This window comes from Leucoraja erinacea, chromosome 2 (genome assembly GCF_028641065.1).
Source record: "Leucoraja erinacea ecotype New England chromosome 2, Leri_hhj_1, whole genome shotgun sequence".
Taxonomy (NCBI): Eukaryota; Metazoa; Chordata; class Chondrichthyes; order Rajiformes; family Rajidae; genus Leucoraja; species Leucoraja erinaceus.
In genome coordinates, this window is record NC_073378.1 from 44,422,430 (window position 1) to 44,449,394 (window position 26,965).

At 42.3% G+C, this 26,965-nt stretch overlaps 1 protein-coding gene across 3 annotated transcripts in view; it reads left to right on the forward strand.

The window, feature by feature from the left end:
- cdk14 (cyclin-dependent kinase 14) overlaps nucleotides 1–26,965 on the forward strand; it is a 659,117-nt gene that overhangs the window by 266,691 nt on the left and 365,461 nt on the right. For all 3 annotated transcript variants that reach the window (XM_055655908.1, XM_055655917.1, XM_055655925.1), the window contains one exon: nucleotides 4,576–4,638. In XM_055655908.1, coding sequence (XP_055511883.1) covers nucleotides 4,576–4,638 — 63 coding nt within the window. The remainder of the gene's footprint in view (nucleotides 1–4,575; nucleotides 4,639–26,965) is intronic.

Genomic DNA, 26,965 nt, shown 5'->3' on the forward strand with positions numbered 1-26,965 from the left:
CAGAAAAAAGAAAGCCCTAGAAAATTGGATGCTTTCCAGCTGAGTAAAGAATGCCAGGAATGCATCTCGACAGGGCCACTACACATGTAATTACCTGGTTGGATGTTAGCGCCGTGCTGCCGACGGATTACTGCAAGCAGCTGAGGGTGGTGAGTGAAGGCCCACATCGTGCCCCAGCCCTGTGCAAGCCCGAGTTGGGAAGGCTGAGCGACCAGACGCACACAAAGACGCAGCGACCGGAGAGACCGGCCACACATGGGGGCGCGGCGACCGGTGAGACAGAACGCTCACGGAGACGAAGCAAGCCGATAGGCTGTATTTTCTTTATAACCTAAGAGCAGTATTGAAAAAGCTGTGTATGGAAAACGGTCTCGAAATAAGCAGAAGCGACTGTTACCAAGGAAAACATAAACAAGTTGGACCTTGGAAATCTCAAATTTAATGATGTTTTGAATTCTAACCTGATAAAATGCACTGAAGTATGATTGTCTACCATAAAAACTTAAAGGACCCCCCTAAGATTGCGCAAGCTGTGTGTTGAACGGATAAAATAATAATTTGTGTGTGTGCCCGGACTAGCGGTGTAACAGAGCCCGGAGCAGCGGTGTAACAGAGCCAGAATGGTACGAACGGTGAAATTCATCATCAAGAAGTCCTTGACAATAGAACAGAGTGTAGCAGCAGCTTTACTCAACTTGCGTACTACACCAATTGATTCCAAGGCACAGTCACCAGCAGAGATGATGTTTGGAAGACAGATTCGGACACCTCTACCCACTAACCTTGACACGGACAAGACATACCAAGGGCAGAGGAACTTTTTATTTTATGTAAGACAAGGGGGATGTTGTGATATTGCAAGGACTACTTTGTTATCTCACAAGGACTACTTTGTTTGGCCGCGGAGCAACATGTGGGAATGACGTAATATGGGCAGGACACTCTGGTTCCAGATGGCTGTGAAATAAACAGAGCGTTGATTTATGCTCAGCTTCAAACCCCTAAATACGTGTACTTGTGTCATTCCAGAGATAACAATGGTATAACAGATAACGGACCACGAAGTACAACAGAAACTAGGTGCTGGATTAGGCCGTTCGGCCCTTCGAGCCAGCACCGCCATTCAGTACCCTGTTCATGCTTTCTCCCCATATCCCTTGATTCCATATCTTCGGTTTAAACCAGCATTTGCAGTTTATTCCTGCACAAAATAAAAGTGTAAATGTATAACCCCATTTGCATGGAGAAAATCCAGTGTCTATTATCCACATATGAAGTTGAATATAGTTCAGTTGTATTCCAACTGCGTACAAGGAAATTAATGCCACATTAGGGAAGTCCAAAACAAATCAAATTACTTTAACTTCAGGGCTACACTTCCAAAATATTTATTTGCCAGTTAAATTTGATTTTATAGTAAGGCAAATAGACTATTGCAAATTGGGGGGGGGGGCGACTATCTGAGAGCGTTTACCAAGCAATCTAAGAGGGAAGAGTGAGCAACCAAAGATTATGGTCCACATTGACACTGATGACATGCATGCAAAGGAAGATTAGGTCATGCAAAGAGAATTTAGGGAGCTAGGAGCTAGGTTAAAAAAAAAAACAGGGCATTGTGTAGGCAGAAGGGACTGGTTGAATTTGTAATCCGTAGAGACATTGCGTGCTGGAGGGCCTATTCCTATGTTGTACTGTTCTATGTTCCAGAAGGAAATGGGGTTGGGCACAAGATTCAGATGAAATATATCCTAGGAAATGGGGACATTGTGGGGGCTTTGACTGACAATCCTCTCTATTCTGGAAGGCCAAAGGACTGGGGATCTGCAAACATCATGCTACTCCTTTAAAAGAGAAGATAAACCAAGTAATTAGAAAGCTGTTAGTTAACTTTGGCAATGGAAAACATATTGGAATCCATTCTGGGAAAAGGTAGAAAGCTTCATTCAGATTCAGAGTGCCATGAAATTCTTTGTTTCGATGGAGCTCATAGAGTACACGGTATATATAGTAGAGCAACATGCAAAGCCTCGCCACTCTTTTGCACCATTTTTGTTCATTTAAAAAGTTGCCAATTAATAAGGGACTATCAGAGAAGGATTTCTTAAAGAAAGAACATATCTGAGTAACTTGATTGAACGTTTTGAGAAGGAGACTTGGAGAGTTAATTGGGTCTGTGTCTTTGACAAAGTCTACGTGGATTTTAGTAAAGCTATTGATAAGCTCTCACCTGTCAGGCAGGCTAAATTGTAAATATCCATCGGATTCAAGGAAGAGTGGCAAATTGGATCCAAAATTAGCTCGGGGGTAGGAAACAAAGGTTAATAGTAGGAGAATACAGAAATAGAAGGTTTCTGGCTACTGGAGTTCCATATGGGTTAGTACTCAGTCCCTCGCTTTGTGTAATGTGCATTAACAATTCAGATTTGACCTTGGGTTGATTGTATGAACTGCTTTAGATTGCAGGAATGTGTAGGTGAGCTGTCTGAACAAATTAACAAGGCAAAAAAGTTTGCAAGAAGTTTAGGTGGAAATTAGGTATAGATTAGGCTCACCATAGCTTGAGTAATGCACGCATTCCTTGTCAGATTACAGGGAAGATATAATTGCAGGATACCGTGGACATTTAGGAGAATTATGCCAAGTTTGGAAGTTGTAGCAACAAGGAAAGATTGGATAAACCGGAGTTATTTTCTTCAAAACTGAGGAGATTGAAGGGTAACTTAACTGAGATGTTTAAATTTATTAATGACCCAGATACATTAAAAAGGAAGGACCAATTTCCGTTAAAAGATAGGACAGAAACCATAGAGCTTAGATGGGAGGATTAAAGGGAAGACAATGAAATGGTTTTTCATGTAGAAAGGTGGTCTTGAATTCTATACCAGAGAAAGGATGATGGAGAGCATGGTAACGGTGGCATGGACTGGATAGCTTCCCCCCCCCCCCAAGTGTCTTGTTTATGGATTTTTATGTTACAGTTATTTTTACTATAGTTATCCTGGGAAAGATTTTAATCAAGACTGTGGATCAATTAATGAGGCTATCAATCTCTATTATGTGGAGGGAATTCTGCAGCCATTTCTGGATACATACATGTACAAAAGCCATTTGCGATGCTCTGACCCTACACAGGTTGTGCTGCTGCAGTGGTTTTTGGTGTAATTGCCAATCAGTGAATTAGAACTTTATTATACCCACCTGAAAATGTTGTACATTTATTGAATGAGTTGGAATTAATAACGCTTTAATCAATAACCTGACTGTAGCCTCATTTCTTTATACATTTAAAGAAACAAGGAACTGTAGATGCTGGTTTACCAAAAAAACACGAAGTGCTGGAGTAACATAGTAAATGGCTTTCCATTGCAGGACATCCGAGATGTCCACATTCCTTAGTAAACATAGTTCTCCCCCACTGCTCTCATAGATGGAACCGCTCACCCATGTCTCCTCATTATGTTGGGTTACTCCAGCCATCGGTGTCTTTTTTTTTAATATGCATATGTTTTAAATGCCAATAGTGTAACTTCCATACTAATATCAGGTGCGTACACCAGGGCACATGTAAATGGTGTGCATAATATGTAGAATGATGGAACTGGATGCTTTGTCTGTAATTGTTGCATAAAGGCATTCCATTTATATGAGGTAGATAAGGTGGTCGAAAAGGCTTTTGGCACATTGGCCTTCAATCAGTTAGAGTATTGATTATAGAAGTTGGGAGGTCATGTTGCAGTTGTATAAGATGTTGGTGCGACCAGATTTAGAATATTGTGTTCAGTTCTGGGCACCATGTATAGGAATGATGTGATCAAGCTAGAAAGGGTACAGAGAAGATTTACCAGGATTTTGCCAGGACTAGAGTGTCTGAGCTATAGGGAGGTTGAGTATGCTGCAATTCTATTCCTTGGAGCACAGGAGGATGAGGGGTGATCTTATAGAGGTGTATAAAATCATGAGAGGAATAGATCGGGTAGATGCACAAAGTCTCTTGAGCATAATCGAGGACCAGAAGACATGGGTTTAATGTGAAGGGAATAGGATTTACTCGGAATCTGAGGGGTAACTTTTTCACACATAGGGTGGTGGGTATATGGAACAAGCTGCCAGAGGTAGTTGAGGTTGGGACTACCCCAACGTTTAAGAAACAGTTAGGCAGGTACGTGGATAGGACAAGTTTGGAGGGATATGGACCGTGGGACTCGTGTAGGTGGGACATGTTGGCCAGTGTAGGCAAGTTGGACCGAAGGGCTTGTTTCCACATTGCATCACTCTATGACTCTATTTCCAAAAAAAGAATTCATGTTCATAAATTAATTCTGTAGTGTACAAGGAAGACTACTTGTTCAGCTTAATGATTTTAGAAAGGTGTACACATGCTGAAAATGTGTATATGCTGATGTGTATATATGTGTATATGTGCCTCTATGGTTACATATATATCCAATGTAACCATAGAGGCTCAAAACTGCTCAAATAATTATGCCAAATCACATGTAACCTAAGTTGAAAGTGCTAAGTGATCAAAACCTGATACGTGTAAAATAATTGCCCTTTCTTCTCTTCATTGTCTAGCATACGGATTTGTGCCAGTACATGGATAAATATCCAGGAGGGCTTCTTCCAGATAATGTGAAGGTAAGAAACCCACTACTTAACGGGACAGGACCCATGACAATCTTATGCTAAAGGTTTGTTCCAGCTGGGATGTGGCTCCATAGATATACTGTGTTGATCCAGGAACTTGTCCAGCTGACCATTAATCATTTGCACAACTTGGCAGTGTGTGATGGGTTACTTCACACCGGTATCAAAATCCACATGCTGTTTGAACAATGGTAATTGGATAGTGATAGGGATTGAGAGTTTTTTTTTCTCATATCCCTTGGACACTGAGATCTATCGAGTTCACTCATACTTTCAGTGGGATCAGTTGGAGGTACATAGTAAAATTTTAATTGAGACTTTAGGCCATTTGGCAAATCATCTTTGATTTGAACCATGGTCAGTTTTAGCTCATCTATGAAATTAAGTTATTTAGATCACACAGTGTGGAAACAGGCCCCTCGGCCCAACTTGCCCACAACGACCAACATGTCCCATCTACACATCCCACCTGCCTGCGTTTAGCCTATATCCCTCCAAACCTGTCCTATCCATGTACCTGTCCAAATGTTTCTTAAACTTTGAGATGGTACCTCCTCCGGTAGTTTGTTCCATAAACCCACCACACTTTGTGTGAAAAAGTTTCCCCGCAGGTTCCTATTAAATCTTTCTCCCGCATCGCCTTAAACCTATGTCCTTTGCTTCTCAATTCCCACTCGATTTTGTTCATGTTTGGACAAAGATTCGAGTGAGCGATGGAACTGATTTGGTCCTGGCAAAATTAAAGCTAAGCATCAGTGAGCAGGTGAGTAAGTGTTATGTGATTGCTCTGTCAACAACACCTTTCTTCAGTTTACTGGAAGTGGCTGGAAGGGTGGTAAATAGCTAGATTATATTTGTCTTTGTTTTAATGCACAGAATGTACACTGGATTATTTTAAATTGCATTTTGGTAAAAAGAAACCAGGGTAGAACTTGCTCTTTAAATAGCAGGGCCTTTGGGAGTGTTGAAAAACAGAGGCCTGCGGGTGGAAGTACATAGGCCAAAGGAACCTATTCCTGTTCTTAATTTGTATTTTGTATTTGTGTTTGTATTTTCTCATACACTCCTCACTATACCCCAGTTCCTGGCTTCTGTTCCACAATATTGCCGTTAAAATTGTGTGGTTTACAGAACATAAGATGATAATTGAGAATGCAGTTGCAATTGATACCGGGTTATCAGAAGTGTTTCTTATATTATACGAGTAACCAGAATTCAGATTCAGATTCAATTGGAGGGGGGGGTGGTGATTGGCAGTCACCGAGGTACGTTGTTGAGTAGAGTGACAGCCGCCGGAAAGAAGCTGTTCCTCGACCTGCTGGTTCGGCAACGGAGAGACCTGTAGCGCCTCCCGGATGGTAGGAAGGTAAACAGTCCATGGTTGGGGTGAGAGCAGTCCTTGGCGATGCTGAGCGCCCTCCGCAGACAGCGCTTGCTTTGGACAGACTCAATGGAGGGGAGCGTGGAACCGGTGATGCGTTGGGCAATTTTCACCACCCTCTGCAATGCCTTCCGGTCGGAGACAGAGCAGTTGCCATACCATACTGTGATGCAGTTGGTAAGGATGCTCTCGATGGTGCAGCGTGTAGAAGTTCACCAAGATCTGAGAAGACAGATGGACCTTCTTCAGTGTCCTCAGGAAGAAGAGACGCTGATGAGCCTTCTTGATCAGAGTAGAGGTATTGTGGGTCCAAGAGAGGTCATCGGAGATGTTGACTCCCAGGAACCTGAAGCTAGAAACACGTTCCACCTCCATCCCGTTAATGTGGATGGGGGTGTGCATGCCGCCTCTGGACTTCCTGAAGTCTACAATGAGCTCCTTGGTCTTCTTGGAGTTAAGGGCCAGGTTGTTGTCAGCGCACCATGCTGCTAAGTGCTGGACCTCCTCTCTGTAGGCCAGCTCATCGTTGTTGCTGATGAGGCCAATCACCGTTGTATCATCTGCATACTTGATGATGGTGTTAGTACCATGTACAGGTGTGCAGTCATAGGTGAAGAGGGAGTAGAGGAGGGGGCTCAGCACACAGCCCTGAGGAATGCCGGTGTTCAGGGTGAGGATTGAAGAGGTGTGCTTGTCTAACCTCACAGACTGGGGTCTGTTGGTTAGAAAGTCCAGTATCCAGTTGCAGAGGGAGGGGTCGATGCCCAGGTTACCGAGTTTGGTGATCAGTTTTGATGGAATAATGGTGTTGAATGCTGAGCTGTAATCGATGAACAGCATTCTTACATAAGTGTCTCTGTTGTCGAGGTGGGAGAGGGCGGAGTGAAGTGCCGTTGAGATGGCATCCTCCGTACTCCTGTTCTTGCGGTAGGCAAACTGATAGGGATCCAGTGTGGGGGGTAGGCAGCTTTTGAGGTGTGCCAGGACCAGCCTCTCGAAGCACTTGGTGATGATGGGGGTAAGTGCAAATGGGCGGAAGTCGTTGAGGCTTGCCGCAGTGGAGTGTTTTGGCACTGGCACGATGGAGGTGGCTTTAAGGCAAGTGGGGACAACTGCTTGGGCAAGTGACAGGTTGAAGATGTCAGTCCAGACGTCTGTCAGCTGCGCAGCACAGGCCCTGAGCACGTGCCCGGGGATGCCGTCAGGGCCAGCAGCCTTACGTGCATTAGTCCTACTCAGTGCCACGTACACGTCGTAGGGGGCGAGTGTGAGGGGTTGGTGATCGGCAGGTAGCACAGCCTTGATGGCTGTCTCTAGATTGTCCCTGTCGAAGCGGCCATAGAAGTGATTAAGCTCCTCAAGGAGGAGATGGAGGGGAAATTAGAAAGAAAAAAACTACAGCAATGTGATTATTGTCCATTATTGGCTTCATGTTGGGATACGGGTGTCATAGATTATCAGGAGAAGGCAGGAGAATGGGGTTAGGAGGGAGAGATAGATCTGCCATGATTGAATGGCGGAGTAGACTTGATGGGCTGAATGGCCTAATTCTGCTCTTATCACATATTATCTTATGATGTTCCTTTTCTAAAGATGAAGCCTACAATTTTAAGCATTTTCCTCTGGCAAGCAGCAGCTGCTGAGATAATCTGGGGAAATCTACGGCAGTTTGTCATTTGTGTGCTTTGCATGGGACGTTTCAAGACCAGTTCTACATTGACTTGTATTTTTGTTTGCTAAAGATAGTGGATGCCTCAAGGGAGGCAGATTTGCTGATAGAGCTGCCAAAGATTCATCTTCCTGTGACTTGAGTGATTGGTTATGACAGACACACATGAACAAATATAATATTAGAATGTGACAGCTGGGCAGAAGGGAACCTGTTACTGATGACATTTGTTCATCTTCATATTCCAATTCATTGACTGAGGCTGAAATGCGATTTTAAAATATTTAAATGGCCCCAGTAATGCATGCGTGATTCTTTTTATAATGTGGAGGAAATTGAGGTGTTTTTTTTTTGTTTTTTTTTTTGCTGCAATGACAAGAGTTGAAATGATGCAAGTATTTCCCGGAAATAATGCAGTGTTTGCTCACAGATTTGCGCAGGTACATGGATGAGATGGGTCCATGTCAACCCCTAGCTCGTTGTAATGTTCTTTCTATCTCTTGGCAAATTAATGTTTAGTTTAGTTTAGCTGCATGGTTGCACGTTTCTTGACAGCACAACATTTCAGTTCAAATACAGGCTGGAGATATGTGGAGAGAAAAGAAATGCAAGATTCAGAAGGAAGCTCAGAGTCATTGAGTAATACATCATGGAAACAGGCCTGTCAGCCCAGCTCTTCCATGCCAAGCATGATGCTCCATCTAACAGTCCCATTTGCCTGCATTTGGCCATTTATCTTCAAAACATTTCCAACCATGTACCTAATATGTACCTGTCAAGGTGTCTTTTAAATGTTGTTGTTGTACCTGCCTCAACTCTCCTCTGGCAGCTCATACACACACACACACGCACATGTGCACGAGCCGGCACACATCCCAGGGTACTTAAGGTCCCAGGAAACATAAAAACATAGAAAATAGGTGCAGGAGTAGGCCATTCTGCCCTTCGAGCCTGCACCACCATTCTATATGATCATGGCTGATCATCCACTCAGTATCCTGTACCTGCCTTCTCTACATACCCCCTGATCCTTTTAGCCACAAGTGCCACATCTAACTCCCTCTTAAATATGGCCAATGAACTGGCATCAACTACCTTCTGCGGCAGAGAATTCCAGAGAATCCCACTCTCTGTGTGAAAAATGTTTTTCTCATCTCGGTCCTAAAAGATTTCCCCCTTATCCTTAAACTGTGACCCCTTGTTCTGGACTTCCCTAACATCGGGAACAATCTTCCTGCATCTAGCCCGTCCAACCGATTAAGAATTTGGTAAGTTTCTATAAGATCCTCCTTCAATCTTCTAAATTCTAGCGAGTACAAGCCGAGTCTATCCAGTCTTTCTTTATATGAAAGTCCTGACACCCCAGGAATCAGTCTGGTGAACCTTCTCTGTACTCCCTCTATTGCAAGAATGTCTTAAGGAAGTGGATCTAGAAATCGTGGATGCATTGGTGATCATTTTCCAATGTTCCATAGACTCAGGATCAGTTCCTGTGGATTGGAGGGTAGCTAATGTTATCCCACTTTTTAAGAAAGGCAGGAGAGAGAAAACAGGGAATTATAGACCATTAGCCTAACATTGGTGGTGGAGAAGATGCTGGAGTCAATTATAAAAGATGAAATAGCCGCACTTTTGGATAAGTAACATGATCGGTCCGAGTCAGCATGAATTTACGAAGGGGAAATCATGCTTGACTAATATTCTGGAATTTTTTGAATATGTAGCGAGGAAAATGGATAAGGGAGAGCCAGTGGATGTAGTGTATCTGGACTTTCAGAAAGCATTTGATAAGGTCCCACATTGGAGATTAGTGGGCAAAATTAGGGCACATGGTATTGGGGGTAGGGTGCTGACATGGATAGAAAATTGGTTGGCAGACACGAAACAAAGAGTAGGGATTAACGGGTCGCTTTCAGAATGCAGGCAGTGACTAGTGGAGTACCGCAAGACTCGGTGCTGGGACCGCAGCTATTTACAATATACATCAATAATTTGGATGAAGGGATTCAAAGTAACATTAGCAAATATGCAGATGACACAAAGCTGGGTGGCAGTGTGAACTGTGAGGAGGATGCAATGAGAACGCAGGGAGACTTGGACCGGTTGGGGGAGTGGGCGGATGCATGGTAGATTAAGTTTAATGTGGATAAATGTGAGGTTATCCACTTTAGTATAAAAAACAGGAAGGCAGATTACTATCTAAATGGCGTCGTTGGGAAAAGGGGAAGTACAATGGGATCTGGGGGTCCTTGGTCATCAGTCTATGAAAGTAAGCATGCAGGTACAGCAGACAGTGAAGAAAGCAAATGGCATGTTGGCCTTTATAAAAAGAGGAGTCGACTATAGGAGCAAAGAGGTCCTTGTGCAGTTGTACAGAGCCCTAGTGAGACCACACCTGGAGTATTGTGTGCAGTTTTGGTCCCCTAATTTGAGGAAGGACATTCTTGCTATTGAGGGGGTGCAGCGTAGGTTTGCAAGGTTAATTCCCGGGATGGCGGGACTGTCTTATGCCGAGAGAATGCAGTGGCTGGGCTTGCACACTCTGCAGTTCAGAAGGATGAGAGGGTATCTCATTGAAACATATAAGATTGTTAAGGGTTTGGACACGCTAGAGGCAGGAAACATGTTCCAGATGTTGGGGGAGTCAAGAACCAGGGGCCACAGTTTAAGAATAAGGGGTAAGCCATTTAGAACGGAGACGAGGAAACACCTTTTCTCACGGTGAGTGGTGAGTGTGGAATTCTCTGCCTCAGAGGGCGGTAGAGGCAGGTTTTCTGGATGCTTTCAAGAGAGAGCTAGATAGGGCTCTTAAAGATAGCTGAGTAGGGGATATGGGGAGAAGGCAAGAACGGGGTACTGATTGGGAATGATCAGCCATGATCACATTGAATGGCGGTGCTGGCTCGAAGGGCCAAATGGCCTACTCCTGCACCTATTGTCTATTATCTATTTTCTATTGTCTAGTGTCACATGTGTGTGTGTCTGTGTGTGTGTGTATGTGCATGTATTTGTGTGTATGTGCATATATATATATTTCATGTATATAGGGGTAGGTGTGGTGGCTGATGTAAAATTTGTGATGGGAGCAGATATCAGCTATTGGGCAGAACGAAGGGGAATTAATGCTGTAGCGCCACTCCGGAAAGAGCCATTGTATTGGTCAGACTTTGTAAGCAAAGATAAAAATAATCCTCCCCTTTACTAAGTTCTGCCTAGCCAACAGGTATTAAATCTTTTGAAATCTGTATCCAAAAGGATTAGAAACATGGAAACATAGAAAAAAGGTGCAGGAGTAGGCCATTCGGCCCTTCGAGCTGGCACTGCCATTCAATATGATCATGGCTGATCATCCAACTCAGTATCTTGTACCTGCCTTCTCTCCATACCCCTCAATCCCTTTAGCCACAAGGGCCACATCCACTGGCCTCAACTACCTTCTGTGGCAGAGAATTCCAGAGATTCACCACTCTCTGTGTGAAATTTATTTTCCTCATCTCGGTCCTAAAAGATTTCCCCCTTATCTTTAAACTGTGACCCCCCTTGTTCTGGACTTTCCCAACATTGGGAACAATCTTCCTGCATCTAGCCTGTCCAACCTCTTAAGAATTTTGTAAGTTTCTATAAGATCCCCCCTCAATCTCATCAAGGTCATTAAAGTGATTCAGTTGATGAATATATTTGTCGGAGACGGATAATTCTTTTAGATATTAAGGGATTGAAGGAAATGGGGTTGATGCAGGAAAATGACACTGAAGTGCAAGATTGTGTCAAATAGTGAAGAAGGCACAATGGTCTGAAAGGCCTACTTGTGCATTTATTTCTTATTTTCTGATCTTATGTTGAATTATGTTATGATAAATTTGTAATTTTGATATTTATTTCCATTCCTGTTATCTTTTCCCTAACATTTTCAATGCACCTTTATAATTTGTGCAAGAATCATTCATTTCTTTGGAGAATAAGTACGACCAAAAATCTCTGAGACATCCATTCAATCGTTCAATCCTTTAGCCGTCCTTTCCCCATGCCTGTGGAATGTCATTTATTGACTAAACATGATGATATATTTTGCATTGTTCAATATCTTCCTCAAGTGTGACTTTCATCTAAAAAGGATGGGAAATTACAAAAATGAATAATAAAATATGAAATAGCAATAAGAGATAGCAAATGATGCATGGCGTTTGGTAGCTGGTTATGTGCAAGCATATAATAGAAAAGTGGTTACTGGCATTTATAATGCACGTTTTTGAATGACAGGTGTAGAAACCATGGAGAAGATGAATTTTACATTGCTACAATGTCTATGATATTTAAGTACATTTTCCATTGGTTAAAGAAAAAGTTATAAAACCTGTTCTGAAAATGTAAAAAGATATTTAGTTGTCTGAATATGCAGAAGTGTTTCAGATCAGGTTTTCCTCAATTAAAAGCAGAAACAGTATGAAATGACCCATCGGGGATTGTGAAACATCTAATTTACAGAATTGGTGAAGTGAATATGCACTGATTTGCAGGATACAGCAGCACTGACCATTTCTGATATTAATTACTGACATGCACTGTAACCAGTTTGTTGATGATGTAAAGATAGGTAGGTTAGCGAATTGTGAGGAAATGAAAAGCTGCCAAACTGATCCTGGGTAGGTTAAGTGAGTGAGCAAGAAGTTGGCAGACGAAGTATAATGTGGAAAACGAGATTATCTACCTTGGAAGGAAGAAAAAACAAGTGATGATTGAAATGGAGTTAGACTTCAAAATATTGACGTAGTTTGAATGCATGAAACAAAGGGTTGTCTTACAGCGAATGCAGCGCCGGAGACCCAGGTTCGAACCTAACTACGGGTGCTGTCTGTACGGAGTTTGTACGTTCTCCCTGTGACCTGCGTGGGTTTTCTCCGAGACCTTCGGTTTCCTCCCACACTCCAAAGATGTACAGGTTTGTAGGTTAATTGGCTAAGTAAATGTAAAAATTGTCCCCAGTGGGTGTTGGATAGTGTTAATGTGCGAAGATTGGCGTCTCCCTACACTCGGTACAAGAACTGTTCCTGAGCCGCTGTCTGAAAAAAGCTCAGAGAATTGCTAAGGACAAACTGCACCCCCTCCACATACACCTGGATCTCCTGCCATCAGGCAAGAGATATCGCAGCATCAAAGCCCGGACTACAAGACTGCTAAACAGCTTCCTGCCACAGGCTGTGAGGCTGCTAAACAGTCACTCTGTACTCACAGTCACTTGATTCTGCGGCTGGCACGGACACTTTAATAACTGGCACTGGCCACTTTAATAACTGGCACTGGCCGCTCAAATCAGCTGCCCCGGACATTTTTATGTTTGGTTTTACTGTATTTTAAAGTTGTTGTTTAACCTGCTTTTAACTATTTATACTGTTCCATCAGGAACTGGATTGTTTTTAGTGTTATTATGTGTGAATTGTTTTAAATTTCATGTGCGATGCTCCGCTATTCCCTGGGAAACATCTTTTCATTTTGCACTGTACAACTGTTGCTTGCAAGATGCCAATAAAGGTTGATTGATTGATTGATTGATTGATGGTCGGCATGGACCCGGTGGGCTGAATGGCCTGTTTCCGCGCTGTATCTCAAAACTAAACTAAAGGCACAGGAGAAGATTTGGAAGGTTCAAAGAGTAAAAAACAGAGGATATTTTGATGGTGCTTTACACATTGCGGATGAGACTGCCCTGGGAGTGCCATGTGCAGATTTGGCTCCTGTCTTTAATGAAGGAGGAGCTTGCACTGGAGGTGGTGCAAGAATCACTCACCAGATTATTTCCCCTGGTATGAGGGGATGACTATGCAAAGAAATGTCCAGCAGGTTGTATTGGGGGAAAATAGGGAGGTGATCATACAGAATCATGTATGATTCACAGGGTGAGCACTGAGAAAGCACATCTCCATAGTGCAGTACCTGGAACTAGAAGTTGGCCATTTCTGCAGGAAAAGAGGATTTTTTTCTGGCAAAGGCTAGCTCAGTAATTTTCTACTGTGGTGAATTATGGTGATGGAATGATCAAATATATGCAGGTTGGAGATTGACGGGTATTTAAACTACAAGTAAGTGTACGGGCATTGGAAGAGAGCAGTAAAGTGGTGTTGAGACCATGATTGGATGTGCCATGGTCTTATCGATGGTGAAACAGGTCTGAGGCGCAGATTGGCCAACTCCAGTTTGTTTATTTTTTTATTTAATTGTTTAATGGTCAGGCGAACTCCGAAGTTTATCTGCAGAATTAGGGCATTTATTTTTTTTAAAGATTGTTCGATCATATTTCGTAAATGTCTTGAAAAACATTTGGCATTCCATCTGAACATACAGACGTCAGACAGAGAAAACATGACCTATTTGGGGAACATTTATGCCCAGGAGATACAAAAGGCACAAAATGCTCGCATCTGCAGCAAAAAGCAAACTAATGAAGAAACTCCAGTAGTTATGTTCAGTTTAGAAATACAGTGCAGAAACAGGCCCTTCAGCCCACTGAGTCCACACTGACCAGCAATCCCTGCACATTATCTTACACACACTAGGGGCAATTTACACTTATACCAAGCCAATTCATCTACAAACCTGTATGTCTTTGGAGTGTGGGAGGAAACCGAAGATCTCGGAGTAAACCCATGTGGTCGCGAGGAGAACGTACAAACTCCAAACAGACCGCACCCACAGTCAGGATTGAACCCGTGTCTCTGGCGCTGCAAGTTCTGTAAGGCAGCAACTATACCGCTGTAAGTAGTCAAGCAGCATCTATGGAGTCATTGGACTAGTTGCCATTTTAGGTCGGGACTCTGTATCAGGAATAAAAATGCAGAGGGAATGACAATGCAGTTAATATTGTTAATAAATTTGAAGATGATGCTGAAATTAGTGGTATTGTGGATAGTGAGGAAGGATATCTAAATTTACAATGGGCTTTAGATTCTAAATTCTGACAAGCGTGATGTCTTGCACTGTGTTATGTCAAACCAGGCCAAAGCTTACACATGATGATAGAACCCTGATGAGTGTGGTAGAACCAAGAGATCTAGGAGTACAGGTGTGTAAGAAAGCACTGCAGATGCTGGTTTAAATCAAAGGTAGACACAAAATGGTGAAGTAACTCAGCGAGCCAGGCAGCATCTCTGGAGCGAAGGAAAGGGTGACGTTTCGTGTCAAGACCCAGGTCTGAAGAAGGGTCTCAACCCGAAACGTCAACCATTCCTTCTCTCCGGAGATGCCGCCTGTCCCGCTGAGTTGCTCCAGCATTTTATGTCTACCTAGGAGTGCAAGTGTATGGCTCTCTGAAAGTGGGAATACAATGGTGAAAAACACATTTGGCATGTTTGCCTTCATCAGTCAGGTCATTGGGTACGGGAGCAACAACCAAAGTGCATAACTGTGAGGAAAGGTGGTAGATGTGGGTACAATTTTAACATTTACACATGGCTGGGAAGGATTTGGTGGGACATCGGCCACGTGCAGGCATGTGGGACTTGCTCGGTCAGGCAACTTGATCGGCATGAATACGTTGGGCTGAAGGGCCTGTTACCATGCTGCAGTGTTCTTTACCTCTCTGCAGCTAGCTCTTTCTTAAATAAACGTACTTATCAGCTTCCAGCCTCAGTGTCTTGCTTTTTCCTCCTCACCTGCCTTTTTGTGTATGTATCTGGTCTACTTATTGACCGCCAGACTCTGTCCTCCACTACCTGGTTCCATCTACCCACCATCCCCCACCTCACCTCTTTCTACCTATCTGTCCCTTTGCAACTCTTTGTCCTGGTTATCTTCCTTCTGCACCCTCAGTTCTGATGATGGGTCTTGACCTGAAACATCCTTTTCTCTCAACAATTGCTGCTTGACCCACCAGCATTATCTTGTTCCTCCAGCATTATATTTTTTGCTGTTTTGAACATCACTGTGCTACTGGTGGACATTAATACCTCAATTGATGCAGTGATCTAGATAGCAAAGTGTTGGGAGATTTTTTATCGATTATGTTGTTTGCCATGTCACAGAGATTGAAAGGAAATTTTGATTATCATCATGGAGGCAGCTGCAGTGATAGTGATATAAATCTATCTTTGTGAAGTGACCCAATGCTTATTGATTAACTGCTCTGAAAAAGTTGCTTGGATAAAGTACAAAAAATCTGGAAAGTAGGATAAATTGTTTGGGCTAATTAGTTTGCTTCACCTTTTAAAATCTTTGTCAAGCATTTCGTAAGCAATTTTGAATTTTCTCTTGATCTGCTATCTGGCCGACTGCTCTATTTACTTCTGAAACTAAAATTGGTCCATTTATTTTTGAAATGTTCATTTTGCTGCTGTTGTGGCAGATTTGTACAAAGTTAGCAAGAGGGAATCACATTAATGTATTTTTATACATTGTCCTTTTTTCAGTTAGGTGTGTACAAAAGGTAAATCTTATCATTTTCAATCATGGCTTCAAAAATAAATGTTTTCTGCTTTAACAATTTTCCAAGTTGCACTATATTAATCTGTTGGCTTCTTAACAACAAAGCCCAACAGCACTCTTTTAATAACTATACTTGCAAATGGGTTTGTTTAAATTTCTGATGCTGCCACTAGCAGTGTTGAAATGCTGAGTGATGACCATTATTTCTGCCTGGAGCAGGCGTGGGAGAAGGTGGAGGTGGTGGGGAGAAACCAAATCTGAAAGCCCATTATAATTGATGTCTGCAGGTGTTGAACAAATGTCATTGTCCTTTCAAGATATTGTTTGATTGCCTCAGAGACTGGGAGAAGTCTGCAGACATTTATTCTGACTGTACGTGAGAGACTTTTCTCTTTTATTGATTTTTCCAGGTCTATGTGTGACTGCATCATGTTTGAATGATATGGGCATGATAGACCATATTATCACCCTGCAGAAAGAAAAGGTTTATATTTATATCATACCTGTCATGTCTTTTCAGAAACTGAAAGCACTTTAAGGCCAATTAAGATTTTTTAATTTATCACTTCTGTTGTGCCGGGGGCAACATAGCTCCCAATTCTATACAACAAGGTCTTAAACTGCAATGTGAATGGTTGGTGAATCAAATCAACCAGGACTCAAGGGGTCTCTTCAGAATAATGCTTTAAAATCTTCTGCCGCCACTTTTAAGAGGCAGTTTGGCCTTGATGCAAGGTCTTGTGTGAATGACAATTTTTTGACAATGTAGTTTTCTCTCATTACCACATTGGACGGTCAGCTTATTCATTGTGCTCAAACCTCTGGAGCAAGACATCAACCCAGAACTCAGTTACTTAAACCATAAGAACATTATCAATGGAGCCATGGCTAAGGCTGAATAAATGAACCTGAATAATATTCTAAGTCAGAGAATAGTTATTGTAACACAGTTAGGAGATGAGGGGTCCACCAGATGGACTAGTCTGGACTGGAATACTTTGGTTATGAGGTGCAATTTGATAGGCTGGGCTTGAGTAAAGGAGATGACCTGATAAAGAGGGATAAATTTGATAGGGGTAGATAGCCAGAATCTTGTTCCCATTGAAGGGATGCCAAGAATAAGAGGGCATAGCTTTAAATGAGAGGGAGGAATATCAAGGGGGATCCGAGGGGAATGTTGTGCATAAAGTTTGTTGGGATCTGAAACACGCAGTGTTCTGGTGGAGACGGTGACAATGATCAAAGTTTAAAAGGAATTTCGATAGGCACCTGAATAGACGAGGTGTAACAGAATGGAGACCTAATGTGGGCAAACGGGATTCCCGTAAATTTGGCATGGATGTGATGGTCCGAAGATCCTGTTTCTGTGCTCCACTATTCGAACTTGGCAATACGTTCACTGGAAGTTAATGAAATCTGTGCCCTCTACAATGATGATCAATGAATGGTGGCATTCTGTTGCGTACAAGGCCAGATTCAAAAAGTAGTGAAAAGAAAGATGTCCATGAACAAAGGAGCCAGTGCTATGAATATGAGTAAGGATTTCAAATGACACAACTATTATTAAGATGGATTTGCAAAACCATCTTTTGGAAAAATAGTTTGAAATTCGACCCAAACAGCTAAATCTGACTTGACGTATGAACATTACAAAACATATTTTTAATGTTTTAAGAAAAAAAAATTGTGACTGACATGTTGAAATCCCACAGTGGATCGCACAGTTTTCTTATCTGTGATGCCAGAAGACATCCATTTGGTGGTTTGAAGTACAAAATAAACACACTAGATGTGGAGTGGCCAGTAGGTCAGACATTATTTGTGGAGGGAGAAATAGCCGGTATTTCAGGTGAATAAACTCTCATTAGAACTGCCGGAGAAAGGTTCTCCAACCCGAAGCACTTTCTATCCATTTCCCTCCACAGATACTGCCTGACTCGCTGAGATCCACCAGCAATTTGCTTTCACTAAAAAGGAGAAACTCCATGAAAGTTCCAAATGTGTTCAAGTGTAAGTGGAACTGCAGTCCCGAACAGCATTGAGATAGAGTCTGAAGAAGGGTTTCGGCCCGAAACGTCGCCTATTTCCTTCACTCCATAGATGCTGCTGCACCCGCTGAGTTTCTCCAGCATTTTGTGTACCTTTGAGATAGAGTGATTTGTTGCTCTTGGAGAGAGTGAAATACTTGTTCTGCATGCTATCCATAAAATCACACCATATATGAGTTCAATAGACCCTCTTCTGGAACAGAATGCAAAGAGCTGCCACATTCTTGCAACTTCCAAGTCTCTGAAATGTCCGATCTGGGCCTGCAATTCTCATATATCTCACGTAAGGCCAGCTGTCCTGGTGATTCTCCATGGCTTCAAACAAGGATGTTAGGATGTGATGACAACAATTATTCAAAATATGCTGAGTAGCTTAAACATAATTGTAATCATGGATAGATCTGAATTGAAATGGTAAATATTTGGTTGTAGTGTTATCGAGTGTCTTACAGCCTGGAAACAGGCCCTTCTATACTAGTCCCACATGCCTGCTTTTGGCCCATATCCTTCTAAACCTGTTCTATTCATGTACCTGTCTAAATCTTTCTTAAAAGTTGCAATAACACCTGCAACGACCTCCTCTGGCAACTTGTTCCATACACCTACCACCATTTGTGTGATATACCAGGAAGATTAACCAAGAACTTACTGTTTTGAGCCTGATCTTTATTTTATGAGAAGTTGAAGTGAGGGATTACGTGAAGAACCCGCCAGCCCACATGCACGTCAAACTGTAGAGCAGCTGTATGAAACCACAGAATAGTTGCTGACCAAAGCTATAGGAAGATTAATGAGCTTAGAACTACAGAATGATCTTTATGAAAAGTAGGGTTGGGAGTGGAGGGCACGTAATCACTCACTTCAACGTCTCATCAAATAAAGATCAAACTTCAAACGGTAAGTTCTTGTTTAATCTTCCTATTTTATATCAGAGTCACATGAGTGACTACGTGAAGACTTCAAAGCTCTGTGATTTCATGCAGTGAACCAGATTCCATGCAGACATACTGCCCAGTTGACCAGACATGGCTGAAGAAGAAACATACTTATGGGTTTCATGGTAAATTATAAAATGTTGAAATGTTCGCAAACATCATTCACACCTTTCTGCTGTCGCAGCGGATGGATGTGTCCAGACTGGTGCCGACGTGGCTGCAGCCCTGGTAGAGTGAGATTTGAATACATCAGTATCCATCTGAAGAAGGTCCTTTGTAACCTTTATATATTCTTTAAATGACACATAACATAAAAGCTCTTCATTGGAACATGATGTTAACTTAAACATGTCCATGCTTTAATGGAAAAAATAGTCCCTTCACATCAGGGATAAACAATTGATTTAATTAACAGAACTTAACATTTTGCTAGTAAATAAACCAGGCCTGGTAATTGGTTTATTATAAAATGTTTGAAATGTTCGCTCATTCGCCCATCCTGCTGTCGCTAGGATGTGGTCCAGCGGTACTTCCATAATTCTTAGTGCCGACGTGGCTGCAGCCCTGGTAGAGTGAGATTTGAATACATCAGTGTCCACTACTGTGAATGCTAATACATGTCTCAACCATCTAGAAATGGTCTGCACCAATACCCTTCTGTGTGGTTTTTTATGACTGCCGAAGATCGCCAGTTCGGTACCACAAATGTCCTTTGTAACCTTTATATATTCTTTAATATATGTAATGACACATAACCTGCGATCTGGTGGATATGCCAAAAGCTCCAACTTAAACCCTCATGCACCTGATCTACTTTGCTTAATTAGCTAATCTATATAAAATCTTACCCTATTATTGGATATAAATGCCTTATCCAGCCTTAATTCCTGTAACGACTGGACTCGTTGCTCTGAAACGAGCGCCATGAGCATGACTAATTTATGATGAGCTGGACCAAAGATAAAGATGGGGAACAAAGAAATGGCAGATGAGTTGAACAGGTACTTTGAATCCGTCTTCACAAAGGAGGACACAAACAATCTTCCTGATATAGTAGTGGCCAGAGGATCTGGTGTGACAGAGGAACTGAAGGAAATCCACATTAGCCAGGAAATGGTGTTGGGTGGACTGATGGGACTGAAGGCTGATAAATCCCCAGGGCCTGATGGTCTGCATCCCAGGGTACTTAAGGAAGTGGCTCTAGAAATCGTGGATGCATTGGTGATAAATTTCCAGTGTTCTATAGACGCAGGAAGAGATCCTGTGGATTGGAGGGTAGCTAACGTTATCCCACTTTTTAAGAAATGCGGGAGAGAGAAAACTGGGAATTATAGACCAGTTAGCCTGACATCGGTGGTGGGGAAGATGCTGGAGTCAATTATAAAAGATGAAATAACCACACATTTGGATAGCAGTAACAGGATCGGTCCGAGTCAGCATGGATTTACGAAGGGGAAATCATGCTTGACTAATCTTCTGGAATGCTTTGAAGATGTAACTAGGAAAATGGACAAGGGAGAGCCAGTGAATGGAGTGTACCTGGACTTTCAGAAAGCATTTGATAAGGTCCCACATAGGAGATTAGTGGGCAAAATTAGGGCACATGGTATTGGGGGTAGAGTGCTGACATGGATAGAAAAGTGGTTGGCAGACAGGAAACAAAGAGTAGGGATTAACGGGTCCCTTTCAGAATGGCAGGCAGTGACTAGTGGGGTACCGCAAGGCTCGGTGCTGGGACCACAGCTATTTACAATATCCATCAATGATTTGGATGAAGGGATTCAAAGTAACATTAGCAAATTTGCAGATGACACACAGCTGGGTGGCATTGTAAACTGTGAGGAGGAGGCTATGAGAATGCAGGGTGACTTGGACAGGTTGGGGGAGTGGGCGGATGCAAGGCAGATGAAGTTTAATGTGGATAAATGTGAGGTTATCCACTTTGGTATCAAAAACAGGAAGGCAGATTACTGTCTAAATGGAGTCGTTGGGAAAAGGGGAAGTACAGTGGGATCTGGGGGCCCTTGTTCATCAGTCTATGAAAGTAAGCATGCAGGTTCAGCAGGCTGTGAAGAAAGCAAATGGCATGTTGGCCTTTATAAAAAGAGGAGTCGAGTATAGGAGCAAAGAGGTTCTTGTGCAGTTGTACAGAGCCCTAGTGAGACCACACCTGGAGTATTGTGTGCAGTTTTGGTCCACTAATTTGAGGAAGGATATTCTTGCTATTGAGGGAGTACAGCGTAGGTTTACAAGGTTAATTCCCGGGATGGCGGGACTGTCATATGATGAGAGAATGAAGAAGCTGGGCTTGTAAACTCTGGAGTTTAGAAGGATGAGAGGGAATCTTATTGAAACATATAAGATTGTTAAGGGTTTGGACATGCTGGAGGTAGGAAACATGTTCCCGATGTTGGGGGAGTCCAGAACCAGGGGCCACATTTTTTTTTGTGTTTTTTTTAATCAAGTTTTTTATTGGAGGGAAACAAAAATCACAGTACATCTGACGTAAGGCATTACATTTTCCTCCATTTTGTTTTTTATAAATAATAATAAAAATATAAACAAAATAACCCTAACCCACCCTCCCTAAACACCCTTTAGCAGCTTATTTTTTCACAATCCAAATATATCACAAAATCAAATGCACTTTTTAACAATAATAAAGTAACAAAACAGAATAAAGGCGGATCCCCGCTTACTGTCAAGTGCCCTCAGTCAATAGGTAGTTTTTTTAGACCCTCAAAGTATGATAAAAAGGGTTCCCATTTCAAATAAAACTTTTTCGCAGACCCCCTCAATGTGAATTTAATCTTTTCTAGCCTTAAAAAAAACATGATGTCTTCCAGCCAAGCAGCGGCAGATGGAGGAGTGGTAGATTTACAGACCAGCAAGATTCTCCTACGGGCCAAAAGTGATGTAAATTTAATGATATCAGACTGGGTTGTATTTACACCAAATACAGCTACAAGCGGGTAAGGCTGTTACACCAAATACAGCTACAAGCGGGCAAGGTCTCACTGTCATCCCAAGGACTTCACTGATGGTTTTAAAAACCACTGCCCAGTAGTTAACAAGTTTTGGCAAGACCAGAATGCATGAGCTAGATTGGCTGGAGAGAACGAGCACCTGTCACAGCCAGCGTCCGTCCCTGGATATATGTTGGCAAGCCTGGCTTTGCTTGAATGAACCCTGTGTAAAACTTTAAATTGTATGAGCCCCAATCTAGCTCTTGATGATGAGGAGTGGACTTTTTTCAGCGCTTCTGTCCAGCATTCCTCAGACAGATCCATACCGAGGTCATCCTCCCACCTAGCTTTAACTTTGTTCAGGTTTTGATCTCCTAAATACATCAATTGAGAATATACTGCAGAGATCAGTCCTTTATTTGCAAAGGTAAGAGTGAGTTTATCCAACACTGTGACAGGAGGGAGATCAGGAAAAGAAGGAAATTTTTTCATGACAAAGTGGCGAACCTGAAGATATTTAAAGAAATTATTATGTGGGAGGCCATGATTTTTGTGTAGGTTGTCGAAACTATCAAATATGTTGTTAGTGTATAAATCCTTAATGCACATAAGACCATTCAAACCCCACTGTCGAAAGGTTGTCAAGTGTAGAGGGGGGGAATAAATGGTTACTATGAATGGGACCCAGAACTGAAGCTGATGTAAGCTTATAATGGCAACGAAATTGGTTAAAAATGTTGATGGTGGATAGTACGACAGGGTTGGATGTAAATCTAGAGGATTTCAATGGCAGGGAGGAATATACTAAAGCTGGGAGAGACGAGGAGTAACAGGATTGTGATTCAAGCAGACACCAGTCTGTATCTGGTCGGTGGAGCCAGAATAATATCTTTTGGATATGGGATGCCCAGTAATAATTAATAAAGCTAGGAAGGCCCAGTCCACCTACTTCACGACCTCTTTGGAGAGTGCACTTATTGACCCTTGGAACCTTGTTACCCCATATAAAGGAGGTTATAGATTGGTTAACTGAGTTAAAAAAATGGTTTGGGTAGGAAAACCGGCAAACATTGGAACAAGTAAAGAAATCTGGGAAGTACAGTCATCTTCACTGACTGCACTCTCCCAGCCATAGTGAGTGGCAGACTGCGCCATCTCTCAAAGTCAGCCTTCATTTGGCTAACTTGAGGCATGTAGTTAGCTGCAAACAGGGATGTGAAAAAGCGGGTGATGTGTATTCCTAAATATACAAAACCTTCTTGAGATATGGGAAAAGGCAGGGGTTCCTGTTGGATCTGTAGGGCTAGGTTGATGGGAAAGCATTTGCTTTTTTGGAGGTTTAGTTGATAGCTGGAAAAAGTCCCAAACTGATCCAACAAGGACACAATTGCATGGCCACTGGCTGTAGGGTCACTCACATAAAGAAGAAGGTCGTCGGCATATAGAGACACATGATGGGCCACAGTTTAAGAATAAGGGGTAAGCCATTTAGAACGGAAACGAGGAAATACTTTTTCTCACAGAGAGTTGTGAGTGTGTGGAATTCTCTGCCTCAGAGTGCGGTGGAGGCAGGTTTTCTGGATGCTTTCAAGAGGGAGCTGGATAGGGCTCTTAAAGATAGTGGAGTCAGGGGATATGGGGGGAAAAGGCAGGAACAGGGTACTGATTGGGGAAGATCAGTCATGATCACATTGAATGGCGGTGCTGGCTCCAAGGGCTGAATGGCCTACTCCTGCACCTATTGTCTATTGTCTATTGCCCATCACTCGCACAAGGACGTGCATGCCTGAACTTTTGTCAGCATGTTGAATAAGTTGCTGAAATGGCTCACTAAGGAAAGAAAAGTGTCAGCAGAAGACTAGCCTGTTTCCGCGCTGTCTAACTTTGACTATAAATTGGGAATGTCAGCTTTCTCTTTGTGGTTTTACAAGTTCTCTTAAGTAACATGGTACTATAGGTACACAAACATGCTGGAGAAACTCAGCGGGTGCAGCAGCATCTATGGAGCGAAGGAAATAGGCAACGTTTCGGGCTGAAACCCTTCTTCAGACTGATGGGGGGTGGGGGGATGCGGGGAGAAGAAAGGAAAAAGGAAGAGGAGGAGCCAGAGGGCTGAGGGAGAGCTAGGAATGGGAAGAGACAGAAAGGGCTAACAGAATTGTGAGAATTCAATGTTCATGCCACCAGGATGCAGACTCCCCAAGTCTAAGACTCCCCAAGAATATGAGGTGCTGTTCCTACAATTTCCAGTGTTGCTCACTCTGGCCATGGAGGTGGCCCAGGACAGAGAGGTCGGATACGGAATGGGAAGGGGAGTTGAAGTACTGAGCCACCGGGAGGTCAGGTTGGTTAATGCGGACCGAGCGGAGGTGTTCGGCAAAACGATCGCCAAGCCTACGCTTGGTCTCACCGATGTAGATCAGCTGACATCAAGAGCAGCGGATGCAATAGATGAGGTTGGAGGAGATGCAGGTGAACCTCTGTCTCACCTGGAACGACTGCTTGGGTCCTTGAATGGAGTCGAGGGGGGAGGTAAAGCGACAAGTGTAGCATCTCTTGCAGTTGCAAGGGAAAGTGCCTGGGGAAGGGGTGGTGCGGTACTATTATGAGTTATCTAAAATATCTGAAATCAATTCCATGCTTGAGGTTATTTAAACCTCCAACCCCCTGAGAGTGATCCTTAGTTAATTGCTGTCTTTCTCCAGGTGTTAAGTTGCGGAACACCTTCGCTTTTCATTTACAACAAAAAACAGATGCACAGGGGACTAAGAGCTTCGAATATTAATCATTCCAGAAGCAGCAACACTCAAAATAAAACATGAAATTACAATGCTATTAGTCAAGTGCCTAAGAACATGAACTCAAATACTTTTTACGAACTTGAATTAAAATTGCATCACGGAGGATCATCTAGGAGAATGGGTTCATAGTTCATTGAAAGTGGCATCACAGGTAGATAGGGTGGTCAAAAAGGCTGTTGGCTCATTTTCCTTTAACTTGAATTAAAACATCAATTAAAATTGCTTTTGAATATTGACCATATTTTTCAGTGAATGACATGAAAGATATAATTTGATCAGCAGCACGGTGGCACAGCAGTAGAGTTGCTGCTTTACAGCGCCAGAGACCCGGGTTCGACCCTGATTTTGCATACTGTCTGTACGGAGTTTGTACGTTCCTCCTTGCATGGGTTTTCTCCGGGATCTTTGGTTTCCTCCCGCACTCCAAAGGCGTAGAGGTTTGTAGGCTAATTGGCTTGGTAAAAATTGTAAATTGTCCCTTGTGTGTGTAGGATAGTGTTAGTGTGTGGGGATCACTGATCAGCGCAGACTCGGTGGGCCAAAGGGCCTGTTTCTGCACTGCATCTCTAAACTAAACTTGAGAGCTAATATAAACAGGCACTGCTCTTCACAGTTTGAGGTTTTGAAATAAAACTGCTGTTCAAGACTGCAAATTGCCTTTTTGTTTCTGTGCAGAGTGCTTAGCTCCACTGCCTTCTGAGCTGAACAACTTTGATGGGAAGTTATATCTGACCAAACATGATTCCAGTCTATTTTGGATTGTATTTGTTTCTTGAATAGCCTTTCCAGACTCATTTTGAAGCTGCCATTTTATAAATGGAATGCATTTATTTATGTCTTGACACCATTGATGTACAGAGGGATCCTTGTCGCCAACTCCATAATCCCCGAAAGTAGCAATACAAATAAACAGTGGTAAAGCAGGTGTATGGTATGCTTGCCTTCGTTGGTTGGGCATTGAGTATCAGAGATTGGAAATCATGTTGCAGCTTTATAAAAGTAGCTATATGGAGAATCTGGACACACTTGGATTGTATTCTCTGGAGTGCCAGAGGGTGACGGTAAACCTGATACGTGTTCCGAAAATTCTGAGAGGTATGAATAGGTAAACAGTCAGATCCTTGGTCACAAGGTGTCAAAGACTAACGCACATAGGTTGAAGGTGAGAGGGCGAAGGTTTAAAGGTAATGTGGTGCAGGGCATATTTATTTACTCGGAGCGGTGAGAGCCTGGAATATGCTGCTAGTGTGGTGGTGGAAGCATATACTATGGTGATATTTAAGAGAATTTTATAGTAATGTTACAAAATTTTGAGATTTAAAAAATCAAGCCTGAAATTTATCCCATCAGATAAAGCATAAAAAGTTTAATTTGACACCTTATTCACTTTCATATCTTCAGTATTAAAAAAGTTATGGCAATTTTCATACTTGGAAATTAGCATCTTGTTCCCTATTGATTTTCCATTGACTTCACACAAAAGCTGTGATTGAGGACAGTCAAAAGCCCATAACTTTCTTAAAAATTATGAGATCTGAAATAAATTTTCAGTTATTATAGATTGAAGCATTCTGAAACAAATATGAAACAATCTTACTTGGATGACCTGAAATTAAAGCATATGATTAGTTAGTTACCTAATTGTAGCTAATTACAAAATTCAATTACTAGATCTAAACACCTATCCATTTCTTAGGAAAAGGTTAACATTTTTAAATAGCCTAAGTGTCCAAATAATATTCACACAAGAATTCATAATATAACATGATTTTTAAATCTCATTGTCATGAATTTATAGGTCAAATGGAAGGAATTTAATGTTTAATTCCCGTAAATTAATGGGCTTTTAAATCATCTTACGAGTGGGTTTTTGTGGAACGTGATCGATTGGAACATTGCAGTTGCAGTGAATTTGAACACCATATCACCATAAGAAAAATGCTGCCGGTTCGTATGGGGCCAAAATCACATTTTCGCCAAGGAAATTTTGATTAAAGTCATCCTAAGAAGCAAGTTTATATGTAAAATAGACGACTTACCCCGTGTTTTGTCCCCTACATGAGATCCGTCCCATTGTAGGCGTTGAGGGCGTTAGAAGTAGCT